This window comes from Apteryx rowi, unplaced genomic scaffold (assembly GCF_003343035.1).
Source record: "Apteryx rowi isolate R43461 unplaced genomic scaffold, aptRow1 scaffold_282, whole genome shotgun sequence".
Taxonomy (NCBI): Eukaryota; Metazoa; Chordata; class Aves; order Apterygiformes; family Apterygidae; genus Apteryx; species Apteryx rowi.
Genome location: NW_020449219.1, coordinates 324,088 through 351,482, shown reverse-complemented (window position 1 = coordinate 351,482; position 27,395 = coordinate 324,088). Strand labels below are relative to the sequence as shown.

The 27,395-nt window shown below is 40.2% G+C and overlaps 1 protein-coding gene and 1 long non-coding RNA gene across 2 annotated transcripts in view; one reads left to right on the top strand and one right to left on the bottom strand.

Annotated features, from left to right (window-relative positions):
- The first annotated feature begins 2,472 nt into the window (after positions 1 to 2,472).
- LOC112967583 overlaps positions 2,473 to 27,395 on the top strand; it is a 25,602-nt gene continuing 679 nt past the window's right edge. The window contains exons 1-2 of the long non-coding RNA XR_003254021.1: positions 2,473 to 2,600; positions 18,108 to 18,270. This is a non-coding gene — a long non-coding RNA (uncharacterized LOC112967583). The remainder of the gene's footprint in view (positions 2,601 to 18,107; positions 18,271 to 27,395) is intronic.
- The window catches only part of CD36 (CD36 molecule), a 24,456-nt gene continuing 13,830 nt past the window's right edge, over positions 16,770 to 27,395 (bottom strand). The window contains exons 6-13 of the mRNA XM_026068899.1: positions 27,289 to 27,335; positions 23,555 to 23,624; positions 21,670 to 21,857; positions 20,744 to 20,862; positions 19,306 to 19,379; positions 18,461 to 18,515; positions 18,074 to 18,238; positions 16,770 to 17,312 (exon numbers count right to left, since the gene is read on the bottom strand). Of these exons, the coding sequence (XP_025924684.1) occupies positions 18,074 to 18,238; positions 18,461 to 18,515; positions 19,306 to 19,379; positions 20,744 to 20,862; positions 21,670 to 21,857; positions 23,555 to 23,624; positions 27,289 to 27,335 (718 nt within the window). The 3' untranslated portion in view covers positions 16,770 to 17,312. The remainder of the gene's footprint in view (positions 17,313 to 18,073; positions 18,239 to 18,460; positions 18,516 to 19,305; positions 19,380 to 20,743; positions 20,863 to 21,669; positions 21,858 to 23,554; positions 23,625 to 27,288; positions 27,336 to 27,395) is intronic.

Below are 27,395 nucleotides of genomic sequence, written 5' to 3'. Positions count from 1 at the left end.
CGAAATCTTTCTCAGCACCTGACCGTGGGCGCTCTATGTCCTCTCTTTAAAAATTCATTCCAAGTCACTGACAAAAACACTTATTTTCCATGTTATTTATTTTAGGTTACTGTGGCCCTACAGTCAGGATTTCACAAACGCAAAATAACTAGAAATTATTCTTAAGACACACACACACACACACACATATATATAATACATATATATAAAAAATATATATATTTATTTATATTTAATTTAACCAGAGAAAAATTAGCTCAGTAATATCAAGACAAAAATCTGAATCAAAACCAGAATTAACTTACTAACCTCCCTTTGGATTCCATCATTATGCAGTAAAAGAGAAATTAAAATACACCCCACTGTTGACTTTATTTGACAAGCCTCAGTCATAACTGTGGCAATTTTATTGTTCTCAGTCATCTCCATACACCAAAACACTCAGATTCCCAAACAACTGGTTTATTACTTCCACAACAAATACTAAACAGTTTCTTCCCTGGTGGGTTAATCTTATACAAAGAATCACGTCCATACGGGAATGAACACAGCCCTGAGCCAAACGAAGACGTGCATGTCTTTGCAATCCTGGCTGTCCTGCAGCCGCACTAGTTAATCCACCAATTACAATGACACTATTAATTGCCAGTTTGATGAAAAGTGACAGTATCGGCCTGTTTGCTGACTTGCAATTGCCTTCAGCGTTCGCTAGGTGGTGCTAGAATACACTTCTGTGTTACATTAACGGGCACACGGCTCATATTCTCCGTACTGTTGATCGGAGAGTACTTAAACCCTGTTTTTACAGTGTGCCTCCACACTTAGAAACTGTGAAATGAGTCAGTTTTACAGTTCAGTCCAGGACCTCTTCAGCAACTATTTATGGTGCTTGATTAATTGAATATTGAGAAGATTTTAAGGACAGAAATTGAAAAAACATACATTTTAAAGATCTGCTTTAAAAAGCTACAGCTGCTTGGGAATATCCCATTGCCTAGTATCTCTGCAGATTATTTTGTCTTCCTTGATATAGGGGTTTGTATTAGTTCTGCAATTTCATTTTCCTTGCTGCAACAAATCTTGACCTTTGTTCTCTCTAGCGCACTTTGCCATGCGGTTCTGTGTTTTTCTGTGTTTGTTTGTTTGTAACTCACTCTGATGCACTTACTCAAAGAAACATGTGATACGATTAATATGAAAGAGATTAATATGCTGAGACAGTTCAGTGAGGCCTGAATTTATATTTTCATTTAGCTGATCAGAAAATTGGTTGCAATTCAGAACGAAAGTGTCATCCCAGATCTCACACTTTGTTCCGCAGACAACTACACACACAGCCACAGCTGGAACGAAAAGCCAAGTCTCAGGGGATATTTAACCTCCAATATTTTCTACTTCGCTTATCACCACCAATCCCAAATTGTGTACTAGCCTTTTTGCAAAGATAAAAAGAGGTTTTGAACTGCTGGAAAATGAGTTACAGCAAATAAGTGTAGTGTGTAGACCAACGCAGTCATTGTACCATGCTTTTGTAAGCAAACAGTTGCTGGTACTTTGTAACTAGTCTTGGGAAGAATTACCTTCTCGGACACCTTCTAGCTCTCTGCAGTAAAGCCCATGCAAGTAGCATGCCTACCTTCACACAATAACAAGAAAAGAAACCTGATTGCAGCTCAGTCATTGACATAAATGTGGTTGTATGTTTGCAAAATAGCAGGAAGATCCCTCTTCCATCCAGTTTGAAAACTGAAGAAATGAAGATATGTTGTTTTGCAGCCCATCAGCCAGAGACTACACAAGAGAAGCAGAGAACTGATGCAGAGTAAATACTTTTCTGTTCAGGTAAATATTGATGCAGCTGTTTATAACACAGTCTACTGAGAAAAACAATACCTCTGCGAGGGCAAAGGGCTTTCAAATAAACATTAACACACTTTCGGGATGAGTAAGTTTAAAATGATTGCAGAAGGAGCTGTCACATGAATGTAGCAGTCATTGATTTATTCGTGTGGGATCTGCTTCTGTCAGCGCTGCTGCGGAAGAGAGACGTTGAGCAAACCTCAGCCCGCAGCTTTGGGCTGCTTCATGGAAAGGAAGCTAGAGAGAGCCTACGGGCTGGATTTGCAGCGCAGGCTGCACAACAGGGAGACCCGGGTACCGGTTTCGCCGCTGGTGCGTAGGAGTCCTGTGCGCTGCAGCGTTGAGGCTTCGGAGATTTCTTTTCCCTTCTGTTCTTGCTTCCCCATGCAAAGCCACGCAACCTCAACAAGGGTCAGCACTTAAACAGCCCTGCCCTGAGATACTGTGCGGGACCAGGCTTAAGCTGGTCCAGAGAAAGGGATTAAAATCTTTTCAGGATGAGGAGGGGTTGGGAGTTAGCATTATGACCTGTGGCTGAAAAGGACGGTGGGATTGTCCCTTCTCTGCCTGCGTTTAACTGGGGTTGTGTACAGTCTGAAAATGCTACTGGCTCCTGCCTGGCAATTGGAATAATATCCATTGTGGAAATCCTCAGAACTCAGAGCTCCACAAGCTGAAGTGATTGGTGTGCTCGGATACAGGCAGATGAAACTCAGCTGATATTGGCCAGGAAGCGTCAGGTAAGTCAGATGGGAGTTTAGACGTGGGCATCTAGCACCAGATGCAGCGTACTCAAGACACAGTTCTCCAAAGCTACATCCCTTGAAAGGCTGAGCAGCTTAAAATATTAATCCAAAACAAACTTTTCTCTGGTGCTGGGCAGCCCTGAACACACCTAAGATCATGAGGGATGGCATTTGTCTGAGCTACTTGTTTCGATTCCTTGGTCAAAGGGTTAGAAAAAAGCTCTTGTCATTTGTGGTGTATCTCATCACCAGATAGGTCTTAAGTTTGTTAGAGGAATCATGACTCACAAGTGCTTCTTTCTGCCTGCTAACTATAAAAGACAGTGTAATGTCCAAAATCTTTCTGTGAAAGATAACATACCCTATGATTTTACTAACCAGCCTCTTCTGTTATTGCATTGCCACAGCACTTACAGGCCCCAGGCAAGGTCAGGGGTCCTTTGCTCTTGACACTGTTCAGATACTTAAGCACCAGCCCCTGTCTGCATCAGCAAGGTAAAATGCAGAAGGGAGTCACACTGCAGGACACTTGCAAGGCTGTAACCAAGACACCTGCCTCTTTGGTGGGTATGCCAAGATTATTTACCTCTCTGGGCTGCTTGAGGAACAGTACCAACCATCTCTTTCTCCCTTTCCATCTACCAGACCTCTAGAAGTTTTTTTTTTTTTTAAAAAAAACTTAGCAGTGTCTTTCCTGACATAGTAATGCAAACCACACAGCACAGCTATTTAACCACAGGATCCCACCTGATCCAGCTTGATTTTAAATTATGTAACTTAATTATAGGAAACAACCTTTGGCCTTATGCCTCTGCTTTTAAAGGGATTGCTTCAGTTCCAGTCATTACATTTATGCCTGAACCACTCATTTCAATTTGGAAATTGTTGCAACCAAAGGGGATTTCATTAAGTAATTAGGGAGGAGGGCATATAATGTCATTTGCTCTAACAGGATCTGCAGATCCAATCAATAAGTGATTGTGTGTGCATGGGCCAGCAGCACTTCAATATCCTTAGTATCACTGAGCACAAAGCAGTGCAAGGTGGGCCTTCTTTATCTGTGGTCTTAGGCATGTTTTCATTACTTGAAACAATAGCACGAGCTGTGCTCTCATATCAAACCGCATAAAGCAGGCAGATTTATCATCTGCTTGGAAAAGCATGGCAACCATGGAGCATTGTGGTTCCAAGTCAGGGCTTGACAAGCACTGTAAGAATAAAACCTGCTTTATATCAGAGCCTTCATAGTTAGGCCCCTGTTTTGCATTTATGGTCCAAGTCTGCTACTCTTAAAGGTCAGTTTTGTTCTGAGTCTGAAAGAAATTCATGGTATTAAGTGCTAATGCAGCTGTAAATACAGCTTCCTAGCTTCTTTTTATTTTTTTTCCTCCTGTCCTATTGGCTAAAATCCTAAACAGCTGGTGTTCGCTAGATTGCATTCTTAGGGTGAAGAGTTTGTCCTACATGCACACAATGTGTTCATTCCTCAGGAATCAAATGACCACACCAGAGCTAAACAATATGTGAAGCATACAATTTATTTTGGACTGATATTTCTCCAGATGCTGAAAGCTGGTACATTTATTAACCTCTGACTAAAAAACACTGATTTTCAGTAGAAAAAAATACATATAAGAAAGAGCAAAAAAGGTCATTATTTGAAACTTCAGTAAATGCCAGGTTCAAACCTAATAGTACCCAACATTTGATCTCCAAAGAAATAAATGCAACAAAACATAAGAGCTCTTATTTGAACGAAATCTTTCATTAAGGTAAAAAGCCTGAATGCACACTGACGGAGGTAATGGAAAGACTTCCACTGGATTAATGGGAGCTGGGGTGGGCCACATGTATGGAGGCAGATTAGTTAATCATTTGCAATAGCTCACACATGGTTTGCAATCCAAACCTATACTATTTAAATGGCATCCATTATACTCTAGCTTTGGGTTGTACTTGTCAGTTGCTCTTTTAGGTTTGATGGATAGAGGCAGACCTCGTATCAGTCATGTTGGGGTCACACTTTAAATGCTCTTTACAACCAGAGCAACTTGAGCTTAGGCCCAAGATCCAGGGGTAGCTGACTAGTTCTTATTAAATACCCACTGAAATTAACAGGAGTCATGCATGTAAACAGTACTTCAGTGCTCAGATCTCTTTAAAGATTTGGGTCTTAAATGCATTGTGGATGAAGGTTTACGTTCTGGAAGACAAGAATGCTGCCTGAGGAAAACGCAGGTCTGAGGCCTGTCTGTGACCACCCAGAGCTGATTTCACTGAGGCTGTGGACTGGAAAATGAGTAAAGAGGTTTTTTTATCCTTGGATATTACAGTTATTAACATGCGTCAATCCTGCCAAGACATTTCTGACTCTTTTCATATCCTTCTCCTAATCCTGCAAAGCTCAGAAGTCAGTGGCACCTGCAAACACTCGTGCCTTTTGCAGAAGGTGGGCCTGGCCCCACCAAAGTCAGGCTGTCAGCGCGTTGAGGCTGCCCAGCGTCAGGCTTTTAAGCTCTCTGCACTGACACGTTGTCCTGTGGTCTACACTGAGCAAACTGTTGGCACGTACTGAGTAGATCACTAATACCCTGCATGGAAAAGCAGTGAGAGTGGGATATGCAGGTTTTCATGCCGAAGCACGGGAATTCTTCAAGCAAAGGTACTTAGAAACAATATCAATCTCATCTACATAGGTGGAGTCATATGGGAAAAAGAGATGAACTTGCAGTATTTCTACTATGTGTTTGTGCTGCCTGTTCCCCTCACTTTCACTGGGCTGAGTTAGAAGGGGAATGTTAGTCAAGAGCGTAGGGCTATGCCCAGCTGAAATGCCATGAGATCTTTTATCTCCTTAAATGCATTCCTGTTGCCTCACTACCAGTTACCCTGCTTTTCCACCACTAGTAACTGGGGATTTCAGGAGCTAGAAGTGCATGGTGCTGGAAAATAGTTGTTATCAAGATAATGGGTGGTTATCAAGGCAGAAGAAATGGGCCAAGGAGGGTGTGATTTGGTATGCAATGTCAGGAGTGTGTTTGCAGTGAAGTAATGGAGAGTACCAGCCTGATCAGGTGGAGTAACTTTACTTTTTGTTGTTGTTGCATGTGCAGCAACTGCCTCTTTCACAATAGGGATTTATACGTGTTTGTGGCCTGTGTGTTTGTTAGTTGTTAATGCCTATCTGGATAACCTGTCCATGGCCACTGTTGAGGGGTGGAGGAAGCAGTCTTTTGAAGACGGACATCGCAAGGAACAGTATTTTATGTATCAGCAGCTGCATGTGATCCATGGTAAGGCAGCAGCTGGACATGAATTCATGTGATGGCAGCTGCATATGAATCATCTCTGGCAAAGCTAGTAATGGAGACGTTACATATTTTAACACACCTCCGCTAACTCCTCAGGCCTGCAAATGCTCTCCCTGCCCGTTAGCCGCTCGTTTTGAATGCTTACTCTTCAGCAGGAAAGCCCTGCTACCGTGTGCCTAGCTTCGGTCATGCCTAACAGCTTTCTGCAAAGTTCGTTTTCAGATCTGATTTGAATAATGGATACAAATTTCTAAATCAGTGTTTAAAATACAACAACACAAAAGCCTTCACCAGCTCTCCACAGAGTCATCTCTGTGCCAAGTTTAGTTTGTATGGATAAAGCTTTTTAAAACTTGCTGTTCTTCAGCAAAAAGTAGGTGCACCAAAAACAATTTCAGCCACTAGTGAAAGGTACAGATTTCTTATTTAAAATATATGAAAAGACCAATTTGATAATTGCGTATAAACACTCAAAAGAGAAATTTTATACAAAATGACTGTAAAATTTAGGATGAAATCCTAATCCAATAATTGTTATCAGAAAGTTCCATAACACATACAGCTGATAGTTTATCCTTATGGCCAATATCCTTCTCCTACCAGACGTAGGCCTCATTAACAGAAGCCATATCTTCAGGACATCCACGCATGTACATTGCAAATAAAAGCAAAGAGGCGAGCTTGAACAAGCCCAACATTCAGCACCTTGTCTGTTTAGCAACACAGATAACTTTTAAGGTAACATCTTGGCCCTTCTTTTTCTGAGAACTGAACTTAGAATCCAGTTCTGAGTCTCTGTCCTTTTAGTTCAAGCTGTGTGATGACAGCTACATTGAGCTTGAAAAATAAACCAATCATTAATCATTGTAAAGGATCTCCTGAGTGTTATGAGAAGTGCTCTCACCTAGGTATTAGCACGTCATCTCACTGGAATGAGGGATCATAGCCCGTGCCTAGTTAGGCACAAAACTCCAACATTTCTCTTTGTGCTTGAGCTTTAGGTCAATAATGATACGCAAACACATACGTGCGTATATACGTATCACCCCTCCCACACATCACAAATAATCAGTCCTGGAAATAGACCTGGTCAAACTCAACAAAACCTTATTTTTTTCTGCTTTGATTTGATATTAAAGTGATTAAATTTCAAGGGGGACTCAAAAGTTGCCAACTCTTCCCTCAGTTATATCAATATTGAAATGTTATTTGAAATGATTATCAAAACATTTTCCTTGTGAGGGAAACCTATTCTTGATAGATCATTTTAATAGTCTTTTCAAGTAGTGTTATATATTTTTTTAGCTTTAAAAATATGATCATGTAAGGAAAAACATATAACATGGTTTTAAAGAAATTTGATGTTCTAAGTAAAAGAGAGGATGTTGTTCTATATCCAAAACTCTGGGAAATATGCACATGTTATGGTTAGAGACGATAAATTGACCAGTAAACACTCAGATGGATAATAAATACTCTATTTCCATAATAAATGGCCACAGGTGAATGGTGGTATAATCATAACATCAGCCAGACCTGGCTTACCTGTAGCCTAACTTTTAAAACCAGCATGTCTGCAGGGTCTTATGCTCAGACCTGAGCTTGCTCTGCCCGGACTCTGAGCCTACAGGCTTTCAGCCGGCTCTGAGCTGAGCTGAGCTGCTGGGTTCTCAGCAGGGCTTGTGCAGTTGGGATCAGAAATGGCTCAAATCCTGCTAAACTGGAAAACTCTACCAGAAGCCCTGTAGACAGATTTTTGAAAGTAAGCTACAAATAAGTCAAGTTTTCACTTTACATGATTTTTTTTTAGTTCCTGTCATTCAGGACAGCTAACATTGGTGCACAATTAATTGAGTGCTGTTATAATTGGTGCAGATATGTTACCTAGACATTCATCTGTCTGTGTCTGTCCAGCCATTTTTATATATGTAGTATATATGTACTTTCTGGATACAGAAAATAGAAACATAACCTTCTTTCTCTAAAACCGAAACATATCCTGCAATAAAGGCAGAATCTCAGTTAAAGGCCAGATTTGCAATGGAAAATCTGAGAGGGATGCTGTAACCATATTTAAGCAAATATTTTAATTGCAAAATTGCATAAATGCATCTAGAGCCATTTCAAGGCTTCTTAGCAGTGGGAGTAAAATTGACTTTAAATGCTCCAGCAGGTCGTGGTCAGATGTCCTCACAGCCACGGGAAGCGGAGAGATGCAGGGAAGGTGAATAACCTGGTAGAGAATGGAGTATAAAACAGGGGAAGTCTTGGAAAGTGGGATGAGTTGCTCTAAGTATGGTAAGGGATGGCAGTTGGTGTTGCTGAACATGAGGGTGCCTCATACTCTGCGTCCTTCATGGGTGGTGGCCAGCCTGTCTCTCCAAGTTTCTGATACAGGCAGAGGAGGCAGCGGGGACACCTGGGGCACAAGCCACATAGTGAAATCTCTTATATGTTAGTCTGAGGCCTGAGAGCATGTGATTTCTCTCAGCTCACATATTTTATGATTTCTTCAGAAGCTGAAATGCATTTTTTTTAAACAAACATTCTCTATAATATCTGGTTTTTGTAGAGCCCATATATGAACATATATGAGCAAATTAAGTAATTATTGCAACACTACCAAGCTGTGTGAGGCAGTGATGCAATGCTTATTTTATGCTCCAGATTTAATGAAAAAAAGGGGCCTCAGTTAAAATCTCAGTATGTCCAAGTGTATCCACCCTAACCCAAGTGTAGAATGAGCCTGCCTGAACATGAATTTTGGAGCGCTTTGGACTGTCAGCTTTAGATATAGCATTGCCATCTAGTGCTCATTGCAGAAACTGCATGGCAAGGCCTGGAATTTAAGATGCACAACATTAAACATCTATAAAAATAGAGGGTCTTCAAAAATGTTCAGTTCTAGGATTATTTATGAGGACAATGTAATGGTAGCAGGAAGTTCGTGATAAAAATCTCCAGAGTCTCATCCCTCCTCTTCTAAAACAGCAAATATCAGTGTTGTGAGGAAACAACAGGAGCAATTTGAAGCTCTCACCCATCCCATTTCCTTTCCTGGGTGAAGAAGGACCCAGGGAAAAGCCCTGTGCAGCTCTTTCTAAAATCGGAAAGAACAAGCTGCAGGTAAATGATGCAGAGAATTTCTTCTCTGAGCTCAGCATTTGCTTGCAAATAGAATGCAACTCTAATTTCTCATTCAAAATTGTTCACTGTTTCCTCTTAGGCTTATTCTTTGGCCTGCACATTGCTCCTACGATCTGAGTAGTAACTTACTGAATTGTAAACCACCAACCTGTGCTGTTTGCTGCAGGTGTGTTATGTTCCTGAGTTCTGTTGCATGGGTGCATGGGTTGGAAAAAATACAGTACACTCAAAACAGTGAATTGTACATTTTTACATCTAAACAGGCCATTCAAGGTTTCAAGCTGCAACAGAGCATTTTGTCTTAAATGGTATTTTGAAACATCCAGTAAGCAGCTGTGAAAAAGGCTTAGAAGAGATTTGCAAGAAGAGTTAACATATATCTGCTCCTGAACTATATAGCTGTGTATTCTTTTAATTTCATTTCATTCTCCCTTCTGCCTAGAAAGAGCTTTAGAGAATGATCTATTAAAGGATGTGAAGCAAGAACAGCAAAGAACTTAAATTTTATGCATCTAGTCCCATATTTATGACTGTAACTTGGCTGCTCAGCAAGAGAGAATTGGGTCCCTGAGTTGGGAATGTGCAAACCCAGCTGTCTCAGTGGGGCTCTGTCAAAGTTAGCCAAAAAGTCTTCTTAAGCAGGTTTTAAAATTCACCCTCTTCCAGGACTTTAGTGTCCCCCTTATTATCTTTCTTCCTGTCTTGTTCTCAGCCTAGGACCTGCGTTAAAGAGTCCAGTCCTGAAAAACACAGCTATGGAAGGTGTTCATGATATTGTCTAGCAAGACTTCCCTAGTGCCATGCAGCATGCTCTGGGATATTTGAGACATCCAGGAAGGACTAGTCATATGATATGGGCTCTCTGGGAGACCCAGGCCTTTCTAAATTAGCTGCTACAAGCCTATTAGGATGTCCTATCACATTACAAATAGCACTAGATGTCCTCTGGCAAATGAGTTCCTGAGGTTACAACAGAGGAGTTGAGAGATAGCAAGGTCCCTTCATTGCCTGATATTTTGGCCATGGGGGAGCAATTGTGAGTATCTGGAGTTAAATTTAACTTAAATAAAAAATTAAGTGTCCTTAGGTGTGTTATATTTATACAGTTAGGAAATTGAGGCTGTTCATTGCCTGCTTTCCCTGCTTTTCCTGCTTTCCCTGTTAGCTTGCATGTGCATACAGCACCCACACATGTGGTGGGACATCAGCAGCAAGCAGCTGGGGGCTGGGGAGCAGCAAAATCCGTGGTGAGATGGTGTTGCTGGTGCCCTAACCTATGTGATGCCATTTGTAGCGTGGTGGCCCTTCTCCTGTAGCTCTGCAGCCTGTCTTTCATTTTGTAACCACCCCCCTGCATGCTTCTACCTGCAACTGGGGCAGTACTCCCTACCCTGGTATTTCAGAGTCCGTCTGTCCCCATTGCTTTGCACTGGGGGACTCAGAAATTGCTGTTATGTCTGTTCTTTTGGGTTTTGTAGGAAGTCATGGGTCATTGCCACCTGAGTTGTCCTTCCTTCCTCTCTCCACTTTTCATTCCCCGCTTCATAGTTTTTATTTTAAAGTCATTTATTAGGGAAGAAATAGAGCATAGTAGATAACAGTCATTTTCCAGTAACACACACACACAAGGCTCAACAGCCAATTAGGGCTGCAAAATCGGCTCTTGATCAGACATGTGCCAGTCAGCACTGCTGGTATAATGAGTGAGAGTAACCAATGGCAAGATTGAGCAGGTCCTTGTGAAACTATGCAACTACATTGAAATAGGTATTTGCAGGGAATGTTGCACTGGAGATGATGCCCAGAAAGGATGATGATGAATTGATGAGACAGGCCTGAGAGAGGGAAAAAACAAAAGGGAAAACTCTCCCAAGTGGTCAGCCGGGATGAGAGGTCTGGAGAATCATCTGGAACATCTTCTCTATATGATTCTCCAGACCTCTCATCCTGGCTGACCACTTGGGAGAGCTTTCCCTTTTGTTTTTTCCCTCTTTCTCTTTCCCTCTGCCTCCCCTATTTGTTGTTGTTGTTGTTGTTTTGTTGGTTTTGTTTCCTTTTGCCCAAATTTAACATTTACTGTTACAGTTGATGTATACTATCAGTTATGGACTCAGTTATTTACAAATAAATCTTTGTGTGTGTGACCTGTATCATCATCTTTTGTGGAACTGGGAATTTCTGTTTTCTTTCAGCTGAAGACCAGATAGATGAGTTTAACCCCTTGTCAAAGATTTAAATGTTCACAAAACCATTTAACAGGTCTCAGCTCAGACCTGATGGACCAGAGAGAGTACCTTAAACTATCTGCTGCATGTGCTACATCAGAGAGGCTGAAATACAAGGTCAGATGGATGAATTCAAGGTGTTACCACCATGGGTGTTTAAAAACTCGTCTGTTTGACTTGTTCTGAGTCTCAGTCAAGGGTGAGAATTTAAAAGATTCAGTCTTCACCTATTAGTGAATGAACAGCTTTTACTGAATAACAGCTGTTACCTGCTATCTGGGAAGCTTTGACCTAGTGTGATCTGCCCTCAGCTACCTCATCCAGAGCCACAGACCACTAATGCATGTTCATGAAGCTAAGAAGCACGAATTACAGGACTGGCATGCTTAGCAGATGACTTTGAGCTAAACACACTCTTGAAAGTTTTCCATGTGGGTGTGAGGCATTACCATGCTAAACTGTCTGCGTAGATTTGCTGTTCTTTATCTTTCTGTGAAACTTGGCCAGACACCAGGGACCTCCAGCATCCTCACTCAGGCATTCCAGACAGAGCATGCCCTTGGGGGGGCTCAGCAGCATTAAACAAAATGTTAAGCAGTGTGATAGTCAGTGCTAAGAGGTGCTCATCCCCAGAAAGGGATTCAGAGGAGGGAAGAGTAAAATTGGGCTCTTATCTGGATTCATAAAAGGTAGTGTGCTAAGCCATAGAACGTGTAAACCTCCAAAAGTGGTACATCTGTCTCATTTTTTAAGGAGAAAGCACACTTAACATTTGTGCTGCAGTTCCCACACCCAGCTGGAAAGTGAGATAAAGAGTTTCTAGTGCTTGATTTTTGGACTACTTCCATTTTTAATCCAGTAAGGGTCCAGCATTAAAGTAGTTTCCTGTCTCTCAGGCCATGCTCAAAATATTGCCAGGATCCCCTTAATCTTCCTGGATTAACAAGCATGTTCTGCAAATTCAGCTTCAGTTGAAGGAATAGCCTGAAAGACAGGACACTCTTAATCTGACCAAGTATAATCTAAATGAATTCTACTAAAATAGGAGCTTTTAGAACCCAAATATTCCACTTCCCGACTGATACCTGTACTCATTAATTTATTTTTACTGCTATTCTCTACCACTGAAACAAGAAAGATTGTGCACATTGTGTCCAAAGATATGGCTCCTTCAGGGTCCTACTGAACACCAAATGATCTTACCCAGGAGACACATGCCTGCATCAGTTCAGCAAAGCTACTGGGTGATGCTACTGCATGCTCAGGGAAATTTCTGTCCGCTGCCTCGTAGGTTTGATGGTGGCTGGATTAGATTTCCTGAATTAACCTAAATGCACTGACTTGTCACTGAATTAAAGTATATGCTTTGCCAAAAGCTCTTTCTTAGTGTGTTTCCCAATAATAATAGGAAAAACAGAAAAAAATTAGAGGCTTCTGATTGCCCTTTTATGCTTGCTTTCTATCAGTGTGAGTCCATGAATGTCAACAGTGTTACTTTATCCTGGTAAAGACAACTAGACTGAGGTCATCAAGACTGCAGAACAAAATGCACCTGCTGACACATTATAGTCAGAGAGAGAGTGTGTGTGTGCATTAATTGTAGTGATAACTTCTAATTTTGCAAAGCAGAGCCAATGTTTGAGCAGTGCATAGACAAATAGCTATGTCTCCAGAGTGAACATGCAGAGGAGGATATACTTCCACATTTGTTGTGGGATCACAGAAAATTTCTGGATTTATATGAAAGAATCCAGAGTACAAGCAACTCCTGCAGGTTTATACCTTCAGCTGCTGGTTCAAGATGCAATCGTGTTTTAGCTGGTGCCATGAAATAGTGTCAGTGGAGAAATTTACCTTTGGAAATATTCAAGAGGAAAAATATGTGGACTTCCCATTTTATGTGGACTTCCCATTTGGTAAAATTGCTGAAGAAAAATAAAGGCAAAAAATGTGACTTTCCCACAAATAATCCAGTAAGGCTGAAACTGCAAATGTGTTTTAGGTGCATCCAAAACCTGAGTCACATATAAAAGCATATCCGTTTATGTAAGTCCTGATTTGTCCACACATCCTCAGTGTTACATAAGTGCTTGTTGGGCAAGAAACGGAGTCCTGAAAACTCAGGGTGTGCCTCTGTTGCATCAACTGTGTGCCCGGTAAATACCACTTGACAGTATTCAGAGGAAATCCTGGCCTCAGCGAAACACTCCGAAATATTAGTGGGGTCACAGTTTCTGCCTAAGCAGAAATCTGAAAATCTGGCATTCAGCAGACACTTAAGATGTGATTTTGCTCATGCTGATTTTAAGGTAACATGATTATGCTGGATTTTGCCAACTGGCAGAAGAAGAAATGACAGATTTTATCCAGCATTATTTTGGACTGGCTGTGCTCAAAGTGAAGCATGAGAACTTGTGAAAAAATGTATGCCCTTTGGGTGGCGACTACTGCAAAGCATTTGGTTTCTTTTCTTATGAAGGAGAACTGAGGAAGGTTGTAGCCTGGTGCTGGCTAGGTGGCTTGCTTTGGGCTGGGCTGGGCTGGGCTGGGGGAGGACATGACCACAGAGTATCAGGGACATCTGGTATGCAAAGAGAAGAGGGCAGAGAGTGGAAAATGCGTGCCATAAATCTGTAAATGCAGTTTACATTTGGTAAATATGAGTCATCTGCTTGTTGTTTCTGGTTACTGAAACAAAGCCCTAATTAAGTTTTATTAGTTATCAGATTTATTCATTATTAAATACTGACAATGTGTACATCTATGAGTAAAACAAGTCCTTGCCTTGTCTCCTCGTTAAGAGGACAGACAAAACATCGTTTTTCTTTTTCAGGGTGTAGTAGCATGTTTACTTTACCTGAACAGACACTGGTAGTCTTGGTGAGAAGAACAGGTTTTCAGAAAGGCTTTGAAAGAGTAATTGCAGTCAGAGATCAAGAGCTTCATCGAGCCTGGGCTGGCACACCTGCTCTGGGGTGTAGGAGTACGTAGGTTGTCAGAACTTGGGTCAGATCAGACTTCATCCAGTGGTTTTTACCCATAAGGGACTGGGGTGGGTGGAGAACGTGAGGCACGAACATAGCCAGGACTCCCCTCCCATCCCAACCTGCCAGGCCAGCACTGCTAGCAGAAGGATGTTGTAACATGTTGCTGGATGCGCTCACACCACAGCACCAACACCTCCCATTCAAGGGAGCTGAAAGAAGGTCTCTTGGAGCCTAGTATCCTGGAATGGCTCCCGGATTCCTTCAGTTTAGACATGCTGGTGCTCAGCTTTGCCCCCAAAGGCACAATCTGCTCCTCGCTGTAATCCAGAATATAAATGCTGCACGTCACCAGTATTTAAGACACATCAGGGGAGAACATGAAAGGTGAAATGCACTTCTAAGCAACGGTGATGGGCAGGGAGTACATCAATGTAAAAAAGTTATCCATAAGCTCATTTATTCATCAATTTATAAAATCAGTCTCTAGGAAAAGAAAACACAAACAGAAAACACCAAGGAAAGAAATACAAGTTCAGTATCCAGCACAGAGGACTTTATTTACACTTGGACCTGAGAGTCTCAGAAAGAAGATTTTGAGCTTTGTTTTCTTTTTATTGAGTTCATTAAAATTTCTAATAAGTGTTTATCCCACATGTGGTTTAACAAATGAAAATAATTAACATTAGCCTTAATAACATGAATAAAGAATAACTGCAACCAATGTTCTGGACAAAAAAAATACTAATTGTAATTCAAGTGCAGTCTAGATGCTGAACACAGTTTAATAGTCCAAACCTACATTCAGATCAATGAGATTATATATATGAACAAACTTATTTGTGTGCAAGCAAAATTGGGCCCTGAGACATTTAAAATCATGGCCTGACTTGCTGGATCACTGCTGCTGGATCACTAAATAGCACTAAGCAACACTAATAGAGCAAACGCTGTTTTGTTGACAGTGGATTTCAAGTCAAAAAACAAAGCTGAAATGCCAGCATATCAAAATCAACGGGACCTTTGCTGTTGTTCCTTTGGAGAAAAGACCCCACCACTAAACACTAGCACAAAAGACTAGTTTTATTATAAAAACCTGGTGTCAGATCTTGAACCACAGCAGAGCTCTGCTTGTTTCAGCTTAAGAGGAGGTGACTTAATGACTTCAAGCAAAACCTTTTTATTTGTCCTCATACTTTCTTGACCAGTCCATAGGCCTATAGGGATGCCTTAAATTGTGTCAAACTGTCCTCAGGCTACAGCAGAAACAGAGTACAACATATGACACCAGCAATTACGTAGAGAAGAGAGCAAGGACTTGTTTTTCACTTACTAGCACCATGAGCAATCAAATACATTAGCTCTCTGAATGAGACTATAGCTTCCCTTCAGTGTAGTGGTTCCTTCACATCTCCTGCCCTCTTGCTTTGCTTTTCCAGCTCATGGCTGGAAAAAGAATGTAACCATGTCTCAGACCTTGCCTTCAAAAAAAGTCTCTTGGGATTTCTATGATCCATCAGCTCCAATGCACCATGGTAGGTAGCTAAACAGCTCTGTCCACAAGGAACACAGGATTAAAATCGCAACATTTTAGTCTCTTGGGTTTCTTTCCCTTTATTTCCAAAGAAGGAAAACACCATGCTTAAGTTAACTGGCTAAAGATATTGTCCTTTGCTAGCAGGACAAACCTTTCTGTTTTGAAGTCCATTGTAGCAATATTTCCAGATGCCAGGCCAAGAGAAGCTGGCCTGCATTTGATTTTCCTTTTCCTTTGCAGCTGTTAGTTTACAGGGCAAAAAGTTTCAAGAATACATCTTACAAAGTGTTCTTTTTCTGAATTCAGTGAGTCCATGGGAAAAGGAAACACCCCACGATTCTCAAAAACTGTCCCATTGACTCTGATTCCTAAGATATGACAAACAAATTAAATGAAAAAGTAAACCATTTACACAAATGGCAGTGCTTGCTACCTGCCTACAGGCCGATGCACCTCATTAAACAGATGGTTGCACATATTTCCTTGCAGCAGATAGCTAACCAATGAAGAATTGGGGCTACCTGTCTTCCTTTATTTCTTCTACAGCAAGGAGGTAAAATGGTCTAATTTTTGATCAAAATCATTATCTCAGTCTTTCCTGTGTCTAGAACTCTGGAATATTTTCTCTTGACCTTAAGGGTGACATATCAGATCATTCCCTACAGGAGGCCTTGGGCAAATTGGGGTTAGGGCAGAGCAAAGATTGGTGGTGAGGGAAGAGCCAGAAAAAGAAGCACACAGGAAGCAACAGAGCAGGTTGAGAGTTAGAGAGTAGCTCAGATAGATTACTGAGCCATGGAGCCAAATGTTGGTGAGATCCTGTTAACCTGTGAAGGACTGCATGTGTGCATGGGCCAGCTCTGCACAAATGTATAAAACAAATATTTTAGTAAGTCTTTTATTAACATCATGTATTACAGTTAGTGACTTTACATAATAAACTTCACATTCAACACAGTTCACATCCCTGAATAGAGAACAGAGAGCAGTTCTATTGCAGCAGCTTCCATTCCTTGAAGGAACAGAAGAAAAACATTGCAATTAGAGCATCTAGAGAACGGCATGAGCACAATGATGCTGTCAATCCCCAGCCTATGCTCAGAGGCAGAACATCAGCAAACGGCTTTCATTTGTCTTGCAAATCCCAGAAGAAAAAAAAGTAGCAAGTTGCATAAATGACAGAAAGTGGACTGCATCTCAGCTTCAGTCTGCTTGAATGTCACTTAAAATTTGTAACAAGGTTCATACAATAAAAGTTATTTGAAAGTATCATTTCCATGGTGGCCTCTTTAGTGGCCAGTAGTCAGAAATGTGGGCCTTTGGAAACATCAGCTTATCTGGGTTAGTGAGTTGGTCTTCTCAGAATGGAAAAGCATGTTGATTTCCATAACATGTAGACTGAGTGTGCCTTGGATCATATCTTTTGTCTCTGAATTTTAACATGCTGCTTGGCTGAAATTTCAGTTAAAGATTGCCTACCTCTGAAGTCTTTTTTTTTTTACCTGTAATGGAACAAAATCAGAATTTAGCAAGTTACGAGGTAAGTATTCTTCCTAATGAGATAAGTAGTATTCTTAAAAATGGCTCTTTACTGCACTATAATCTTTTCAATGTAATACTCATGCTTCTGCACTTCTTTTAAATCGCTCCCAGAGACTTGTTTGTTTCAACAGGTGTCAGTGTGCTAAGCCACTGCTTGGCTAGTCCACCCACTGTAGAACTATACTCAGTTTTAGTGGGCTAGGTAAGTCCAGGAGCTGGTAAGTCTAATGTGATAGTGATGCAAGACTGGAAGAAAGAATATCCGAGAGACCTTACCCAGCCCACTTACTAAAAATTGCTTTTACAGCAGCTTTTCTGAACCCCAGCCAGGGATATATCCTGGAAGAGCACAGAAGTCTGAAGCTGTGTGGCCTCTTTCCTGCAGAAGCACTACAGGGCACTCCTGAACAGTTTAGCTGTCTCAGATAAAATGTCTGTTTTCATCAAGTCACAAAGATCACATTGTCTTTTTGGAAATTCCCAACAGCCTATCCTGGGTATGTTAAGAGCATCTTGAAAGACTAAGGCTGGGATCCAAATCTGAAAACATTAGCTTAACATTAGCTTGGGTATCTAGATCATTTGCAACATAAGAACTGAAATGATAACTGCTGAACTTTACTAGCACTTGAAAAACAAGAATAGCTAAATATATAATGTTTAACTTCTTGAAAACCTGAGGAAAAGTTACTGAAAAAAATCACTGTTACCACTTACTTACTTATTTTAATTTCTTTGATCTGCATATGAAATAGGAAACCATGAATGCGAGGAACAGCACAGAACCTGCGATGATTAACACCATCTGCAGCACACTCAGCATCTGGACCCGATTGGTGACTCTATTTCTGAACATTTCTGCTTTTTCATCCCCAATAACAGCAGACTGAAACAATGCAAGAAAACCATCAGTGAAAGGTGAGCATGCAAGTCCTCACTCCTGGGCACATTCTTGGCATGTACATACTATAACATGAGTTTAATTGCCCTATTTCAGGGCATCAAGACTGAAAAAGGTTAGATCAATAATTTTTTTTCTTTTTTTTTAACACATTTCCAGGATTCTCTATATTAACAATGAAGATTAGTAGACAGAAAATATACTAACCTCATTTAGCCAAAGAAGAGGAAAAATATAAGGTTTCTGAACTTTTGATAAAGCTCTGAAATGAGAAAATAAAACAAGTATGACATTACAGTATGGCAAACCATTAGTATGCATAGTCCCAGTCTCCATTTAACCACATTTCATCTCCAGTAACCATATGTCTAACTTCCACGAAGCACATTTTTAGTATAGTTTTGGGTTGGAAATAAAAAGCCTAAAAAGCCTAATAGTAGCCATTTTACATATCAGGCAACCATCTCCTTCTCTCTAGTCCTCCGTGTGTGAGTAGTCAGAGATACCAAAGGCTGGACACGGCCAGGTGTTGGTGGGAGGGTCGGACAGTCTGTGTGATGTTCACCCATCAGATGTACAGGAGCCCAACATGCACTAAGTCTGTGCATGTAAGTCAGCTGAGAAAAGGGAAACAGCTAGCAGCCCCTTAACCCTTCCAATAAAATCCACCCAAAGACAGAGCACACATAAATTATATCTTTCATTTGATTTATTACAGAAAATAGATTTTTCTTTCTAGTTTGTCCTCATGACCTCATCAGGGTTTTGTAAGAATGTTGTCCTTAAGTATATGCTTCTATTGTGAGCTTTTGTGGGGATATCGAATGTGCATTAAAATAGTTGTGCAGTGCCTAGCACAAGAAGGGTTGGTCTTTCATTGAAATTTACATTCTCTGGAAAGTCACACTTGAAATTTTTGCAAAAAAGAGGAAAAGGCTTTGGAAAAGTATTTGCATTCCTTCTTTTCACAGTCACTTCTACCAACACCCTTTTAGACCAATCAGCCATCTTGAAAAAAGGAGTTAGAAACAAAATACTGAAACAGTACTTACTCAATTTTTGGTGCAGGCTTCACCAGGAGGTTTACTTGCAGCCTTTTGGCAAATTGTAATGTAAAACCAGTGATCTAAGGACAGAAAGAAAACAAAATGCATTACTTTAAATTTGATGAACTGGAAGCATAAGCCTAAAATATGGACTGTGTCAAAAAGCATTGTAGTATTCTCTTATTCTTATGTTTCTGAGGGCTACATTTTCATGAAATTTGTATGTTTCCAAGGGTATTTCATTCTTCCTAGGGGTTCTGATCTTGTGGGTTTGCTGTACTAGCTTTTGAAATTGGCAAATTAATACTGAAGGTATTAACGCTGAAAAAAGGTAAATCAATCCTGAAATGTTTCATATACATATATCAATTTCAGCCCTAATTCTTTTTTTACCAGAAACTATCTTAAAGTTCTATTTCAATAAGTTTAATTTGCATGGTACAGAAAAGAAGAAAATTTCATATCATGACAAACAATAACATTATAAAATGTATTTTCCAAGCATATTAAAACAAAAGTGGAGTCGTCTTCTTCATCCACGTCTCTCCCCCTCTGCCCTCCAGAGAAACAAGACAGAGTGTGTTGCCTGAACATTTCAGCTCAGGTTTAGGAAATCTGGGTTGATATCTCTATTCTAAATGAGGTGAAACAAAGACTTGAATTCAGATCTCCTCACTGAAGGTAGGTAGCATAACTTTCAGATTATACGACTAAAAAAATATTTTGGTGAAAAATTCTGAATTTTACCTTTTCATGCCAATTCAGAGCAAAATAAAATTTTGAAACCTTAGAATTCATAATACAATTCAGACAACTCTGATTAACACACTTCAAATCAAGAATGTGGATCACTGGAACAGAAGTAAAAGTAAAATTGGAGGCCATCAAAATCAGAGCTGTCTAAATTCATTTATTTTGGGAGCTCTATTTGACAGTCAGAGTTACAAAGAATATATTAGGTCTGTTCTAGAATCAGACAACTGGTTGCACTTCAGTTATTTTCTTGGAAATAAACTGATCTACATTTATTTCCTTTAGTTCAGTTGTGATAATAATTATACCAAAATTGTTACTTATGGAAAATGAAAGAAAACATAAATTATAGAAGGAAGAAAGAGGCTTTGGTAGAAGAGAATTTTCTTAAAGTACCTGAAAATCACAGAAAAATGTCGTAGCATACATTAAAGCTTCTCAGAATCCATATAATTCAGTATTACCAATGAGTAAAAATCCAAATTTATTTTCCAAACTTTGAAGGTTGGAATAAGACAGAGTTCTGCTCTAAATTTCCACTGTTAAGAGCTAAAAACCTTTGTGAGTAAGTCTTGAAAAAGAAAGCATGAAAATACTGGATCCTTTTTCATCCCTCTGATAAAAGATTTATTCTACTAAATTTAAGCATCACTAGTTTACTGAATTGCAGGTATTAAATATTTGGACTTACAGGCTCTATGTCTAAAAATGTCTCATGCTCCTTCTCATTTGGGCTCAGGCCTTCAACATCATGCAATATAGAATCACTTGCATGAAGAAAATGTGGAAGAGAAATAAACACTGGTCTTCCTGTTTGAAAAAACAGATAAACTTATTAGAATCATTAAGCCTTGTTTCATTGTTCATCTTCTGAAGCCTTTTTCCACACAAACATATTTAGCTATGAAGACACAGAAAAAAATTCTAATAAAACCGTCAATAGACTAAAACAAAAGAAGATTTGAGAGTTTCTGTGATTCTACTGGCATGAAAAAAATTTGCCTGCTGAAATAGGTTGTAGTTGCAAATACTACTTGTCTGTCTGCACTGTGGGGCTGGAAGTGCCTCCATTTTCACACTCAGGTGGGAACGAGACCTTCATTATTTCCCCCAACCTTCGTGATCCTGTTTTAGTAGGATGAAAGACAGAAGGGAACTCATGCTGCCCACTCTGCACCAAACTCAGACTGTGTATGTGTTCAGTTTATTATACCTTCGCTAAACTAAGCCAATAGCGTCTCTCAGCCACGTGTACATGGTTAATACACTGTGTGTGAGAATTACCACGAATACATGGACCGTGACTATCTCTGACTTTTATGCAGTAGCTATGGAATCCCTCTCCTTTCCTTTCTATTTGTGTATTCCTACAATTTCAGCATACCACCTTTAGTATCATGATTTTTTTCACAGCACTATGTAAAATAGAAATTTTAGAGTCCTCATTTTGGGAAATGAGGCTACAGAAAAGTGAAAGATCTAACAGGCGATTTATGGAAGAATTCACAGATAAATACAAGTGTCTGAGGCCTTAGAGTAAGTAACACCTCAGCTACAGGACAGCTGGTTTCTCCCTAGATAGATGGCTTGTTCGGCAGTACCATGTCACTACTATACCTGCTTTGCAGGCACTGATGTCTAGGACTCCGGCTAATGTGCAGTTTTGCGAAATGATGGGGTCTGTACAGAAGCAGTAATTATCTCCAAATTCAACAGGCGATGCAAACGCTTCACGGGGAACCGCAAAACGGTAGAGCGGGATCCCCTTCACATTCTGCTTGCTCTGGAAAACTCCATAAATCGATCTGAATAAAAAAGAGGAGAAATGTGTCTCAGTCATTTGAACTACAAATCTGAATCCACGGTATTACTCCTTAAGGATCCTCTGACTGTCTTTCTCTTTAAGTAAAAAAAAGTACTACAGAGAGTACTAAGAGAGCCAATGACCAGGCTCCCTTCCCACTGTTCACAGCAGTTTGTAGAGGTGCTCCTCTGTAATGGAGAGTTGTTCTGCGTTTACACACAAAGATATACAAGCACAGGTAAGCACATCAATATGCAAAAAGGAAGACAAAAATATTTATACTAATAAATAATATACAATAAACTAATTAACAGCTCTTTTCTCTAAAGTCTTCTTCAACCACTGTTCTTATGAAATGTTTGCAGGTTTTAGGACTACATTACAGGTACTTATCAAAATAAATCACCTCTGTTACAGGTTTTTTCTACTGACCTAATGATACCAATCTAAGCTTTATGGTGGAGACAGCGTACTGGGTATAACCCTATAGCTCATTCCATTGCATACAAATCAGAATACCACTTAAGCTGCTTTTTGCCAAATTATTATCATCTAGTATATAGATGTGGTTGTTACACACTAATGTAACCGGTGCAGCAATGCTTCTATCATAGTCAAGAAAAACAAGGGTTCTAGGTCTTGCAATACAGTCAGAATAAGTTTCCATGAACCATTTAAGAGCAAGACTTTGGGAGACTGTTACTGCTCCTCTTCATTCTTTAGTAACTGTGAGAAGTAAATGGCCAGAGGTATCTCACAAACTGTGTCAAATTGATCCAAAGACATAGAATTTCCTTTTCTGTAGTTTGTGAAATGCCTTCTAGTTTGGGAGTCCAAGTACTTCACAAATAAAAAACTCAACTTTATGTAAAAAAACTGATCTTTAAAAATACACAGCTTTCAAAGCAAATGGTCCACCTTAAACCTAGTCAAAAGGAAGCAGCTGTTTCTAGGAAGCAAAACAAATAAAGGGGTTGAACTTCCCAAAGTAAATATACTCTGATGCACTTTAGATCTTCTAACATTGCTTTCAGCTATCCCACTGGAGAACTCAGGGTCACTGGATAGCCACAGTAGAAGAAGCAGCCTGAAAATCCATCAGTATGGAATGAATTAAGAAAGTTTGTTTGTAAATACATAAAAATAAAATACACAAAAATATCCTGTGAGAAAGCAATTTTGAGCATGTAGCAATTGACAGTGAGTTCTGTTTTGTGTAGATTATGTTCTACTGAAATCCCCAAGATGGGCTTAACTACTTCCTGCTATATCTATTCCTAGGGGTAAATTGCGTTCTCAGACCAAATAAGGCAGGTTTTAAGCTGGGTTCTGGTCTTGGAAGAAGTTCAAGACTTTGAACCCAGAGGACCTTGATACCTTTCATAGGTCTGTACCAGCTCACACCATTGTCTCACTCTGTGAAATCAAGTAGAGGTATTCCTGAATCACATAACTGGAACTAGCTGAAATAGCATGCACTGTAAATAGTTTGCCACTTGACATAAATGAAAGTGGAAGAATCAGGCTGTAAATCATGAGCACAGCTCATTAATTTGCTTGCTTTTAAGTGAAACATTTCTACTGAAATGCCTCAGTGACCTGAGTCCAGGCAGAGCCACTGCAGCAATCCTCTGAAACTAAAGAGCATTTTGGTGGCACATGCATGAATGTCTGCACAGCAGTAAGGGACCAGCGTACCTGCAAATATCAGAGGAGAAGAAGCGCAGTACCTGATCCTTCTTAACAAACGGGGGAAATGATGCCCCATCTGTGAAAAAAATAAGAGCTTGAAAGCAATTCTTTTTACAAGATACGATTTAATTTATAGTTCAATGTTCAGCTGTTACTTTGCCATAAAGCTGCAAAAAAGATAAGCAAAACTGAGTCATTTATAGAAAAAATATTTACATAACTTATTGCATAGTGACAGGTACTCCACAGATAAGACTGCCTTTTTTTTGAAGACAAGCCAAATTGTGGCAACTAATTTTTTTCATTGATGTGAAGCTACATGATCATGACAATCAAAAATAGAGGATACAAAAAACAATCCTGCTTAGTAGGAATACTATTTCCTGTTACCATTGCTTCAGGGTTTATGCAGTCTAGAGGTTTAAAACCTTTCTAAAGAAGCATGGTTCACCTGGAGTTATGGCACTCAGCACCTATAAGGAACACAATTTTTGACTTCAAAACTGCATATTTAATAAACAGCACTAAATTTTTTGCACCAAAGACAGCTCAACTGGAGCTCTTCTTTGCTAAGTGTAGATGACCTGGATGAAGGGATGAAGGGACAGAATGCACCCTCAGCAAGTTTGCCGACGATACAAAACTGAGAGGAGTGACTGATACACCAGAGGGCTGTGCTGCCATTCAGAGAGACCTGGACGGGCTGGAGAGGTGGGCAGAGAGGAACCTCATGAAGTTCAACAAAGGCAAGTGCAGGGTCCTGCACCTGGGGAGGAATAACCCCATGCACCAGTACAGGTTGGGGGTTGACCTGCTGGAAAGCAGCTCTGCGGAGAAGGACCTGGGAGTGCTGGTGGACACCAAGTTAAGCATGAGGCAGCAATGTGCCCTTGTGGCCAAGAAGGCCAATGGTATCCTGGGGTGCATCAGGAAGAGTGTTGCCAGCAGGTCGAGGGAGGTGATCCTCCCCCTCTACTCAGCCCTGGTGAGGCCACATCTGGAGTACTGCGTCCAGTTCTGGGCTCCCCAGTACAAGAGGGATGTGGCACTACTGGAGCAAGTCCAGCGAAGGGCCACAAAGATGATTAGGGGACTGGAGCATCTCTCCTATGAGGAAAGGCTGAGAGAGCTGGGCCTGTTTAGCCTGCAGAAGAGAAGGCTGAGAGGAGATCTTATCAACATGTACAAGTATCTGAAGGGAGGGTGTCGAGAGGATGGGACCAGACTCTTTTCAGTGGTGCCCAGTGACAGGACAAGGGGCAACAGGCACAAACTGAAACACAGACACTTCCATCTGAACATGAGGAAAAACTTTTTCACTGTGAGGGTGACAGAGCACTGGAACAGGTTGCCCAGAGAGGTTGTGGAGTCTCCTTCTCTGGAGATATTCAAAACTCGCCTGGACGCAATCCTGTGCAACGTGCTCTAGGTGACCCTGCTTGAGCAGGGGGGTTGGACTAGATGATCTCCAGAGGTCCCTTCCAACCTCAACCATTCTGTGATTCTGTGATTCTGTGATCCTTTCTGTAGTTAATGGAGAGAATGAAACTCTTCTAGAGCAAGTTCATCTCATCCCATGGTAGAAATGCAAAATAGGTCAGAGGAAGAACAATTTGGTGAGGGTGTTTCTCCACTCAGTATAAAAAAAAAACATAGCTAGTTCAGATGCATATTTCTTCATTGCACACATCTAGAGTTAGGTAAGAGGAGTCTCAGCAGTTCTCCCAAACAAGGTATTGCAACAAACCTCTAACCATTACATTTGTTAATTCTTGCTGCAATTTCTGTTTAGTTTCTTAGTCAGCAGTCATAACCAAAGAATCGAAAATATCTGTGATATCTTTGAATCGAGTTGGAGAGAGCAAGAAAGTTAAATTACACACTGCTGCCTGCCCACTGCTGAGGGAAGCATTTTGTTTTAAAGAAGATCCAAGATCGTCCTAGAGACGTACTCTATTTCTAAATCGTGGCAGACTTGGAGGGTTTGAAAAAGTTGACTAATTTCCAGACCTGTACAAGAATGCTGTTTAATCTTATTATCTAGTTATTTGCTTTAGTATGGTACTGAAAAACAATCTCCCCTTTGGTGCAAAAGTTTACAAGATACGAAGGAATTCTCGCACATATTTACAAGACATTGTAAAAGTCTCTAAACACAGGTTGTCTCATCAGCAGTCACACTGAATGCTCACGTAAGCTGTGTAACAACACTCTGCATTTTCACTGTACTGGAGCACTTAGTCTAGTTACCTGAGTGTGTTTATTCTATCAGCTGTGGAAGAAGAAAAAGAAAAAGCTGACAGTGGGAAAAGAGATTCAGTGTCCATAAGAAAGAAGAAAAGTCCCAGAACCTAAGAAAACATTTCCTGGTACAAAAATATCGAGGTAGTATAAAAAGGAGCTAAACTTTCCTGATTCACAGTCTTCTAGAAACTCAAATTCTTGTGAAGTATTTGAAATATTTCAAAATCACTTGTCGTGTGCTCTGGGTTATAAGGAGAATGAGCTATGCTAGCTAAAACAGTACAGCAAGAATAAACCTGCTTGTTTTCAGGTTCTCTCATTGATGGCCTGCTGGGAAGAGGTTTTCATGTAAGCTAACTTGCTCAAAGTTTCTTGTGTGCTCTACTATTTGTTGCCAGGATAAAGTCCCATAAGGTTCACTTCTCAGTCCTCTGCTGTTTCTCTTCTACCTCTTTTATAAAATCCCCTTTCTCCTCTCTGGACACTGTACCTCTACCTCAGTCTTAGCTTTTCCTTACAAAATAGTACATCACAGAGATATTTTAAATGATCATCCAATGTCCAATGTCCTTTGCTGCTTATTTTTGACCAAATGAATTAGTGGCTTCTTCTGAATTTCATTCAGCTAAATGCCTCATTGAGAGATATGCTACACACATCTTTAAATACAGTTCTGCCCTTTTCCCTGTGACTCAGAGCTCACGGTCTCTACTGTCTATGCCTGTGAGACTATCATTAGTGCAAAAATCTTCTCCGTGACATCTGCCAGCCAGATTCAATGGGTTCTGATGTCCTCAAAGTGACACTTTCACTCATCAAGAAGAAACAAATATATCACCTTGAATAAATATACCCTTAAGCCTGTCGAATGTTTTCATATTCATTCTAAAAGCAAATTTAAAAATGTTCTTCTCTAGCTGATTGATTCTAGACTAATCTACATCTCCTTTACCTCCTTTTTAATCTGCTACTGGCCTCCAAACCAGATTGTCTGGGAGTTTTTTCCCTTGCCACCTCAATTTCTGCAGCTCATTAACTCTCCCTGTCTTTTCACACCTCAGGAAAAACTTTGTCTTGGGTCCGTTATGGTGCTTTTAATTTTATTTTTCAACAGTGAAAGTGAATTTACAGCATTGCAAGGCAGAGATAATTTTCAACTGCTATACCAAAGAAAAGGAATCTTAATTATATTATAACATGCAGACAACTAAAAGAAAGAGAGAGCTGAATTCTTTTCTGGTGTGTCTCCTGTCTACTGTATCTGAAGAGCATAAGTGTGTGTGTGTGTATAAAATAATGTATAACAATGTATATCTATAAGGTAATATACACCTATGCATGTAAGCAGTATGTATACATACATATTTATATACACATTTAATGGGCAGAATGCAGAACTCTATGTATATAGAAAAGCCCAAGGGAATTAACTTGATAATTGTCCCCTGCAATATCAAGAAACGTGTTGAAGTTTTAAAAAGCTTTAACTGGCTCACCTGTGCCATTAACCAAGTCACAGTGACCTTCCCAGTACGAAAGATTCCTTTAAGATTAAAAAGAAAAAAAAGTCATGTGGCATGTATTATATTATACCATGTAATCC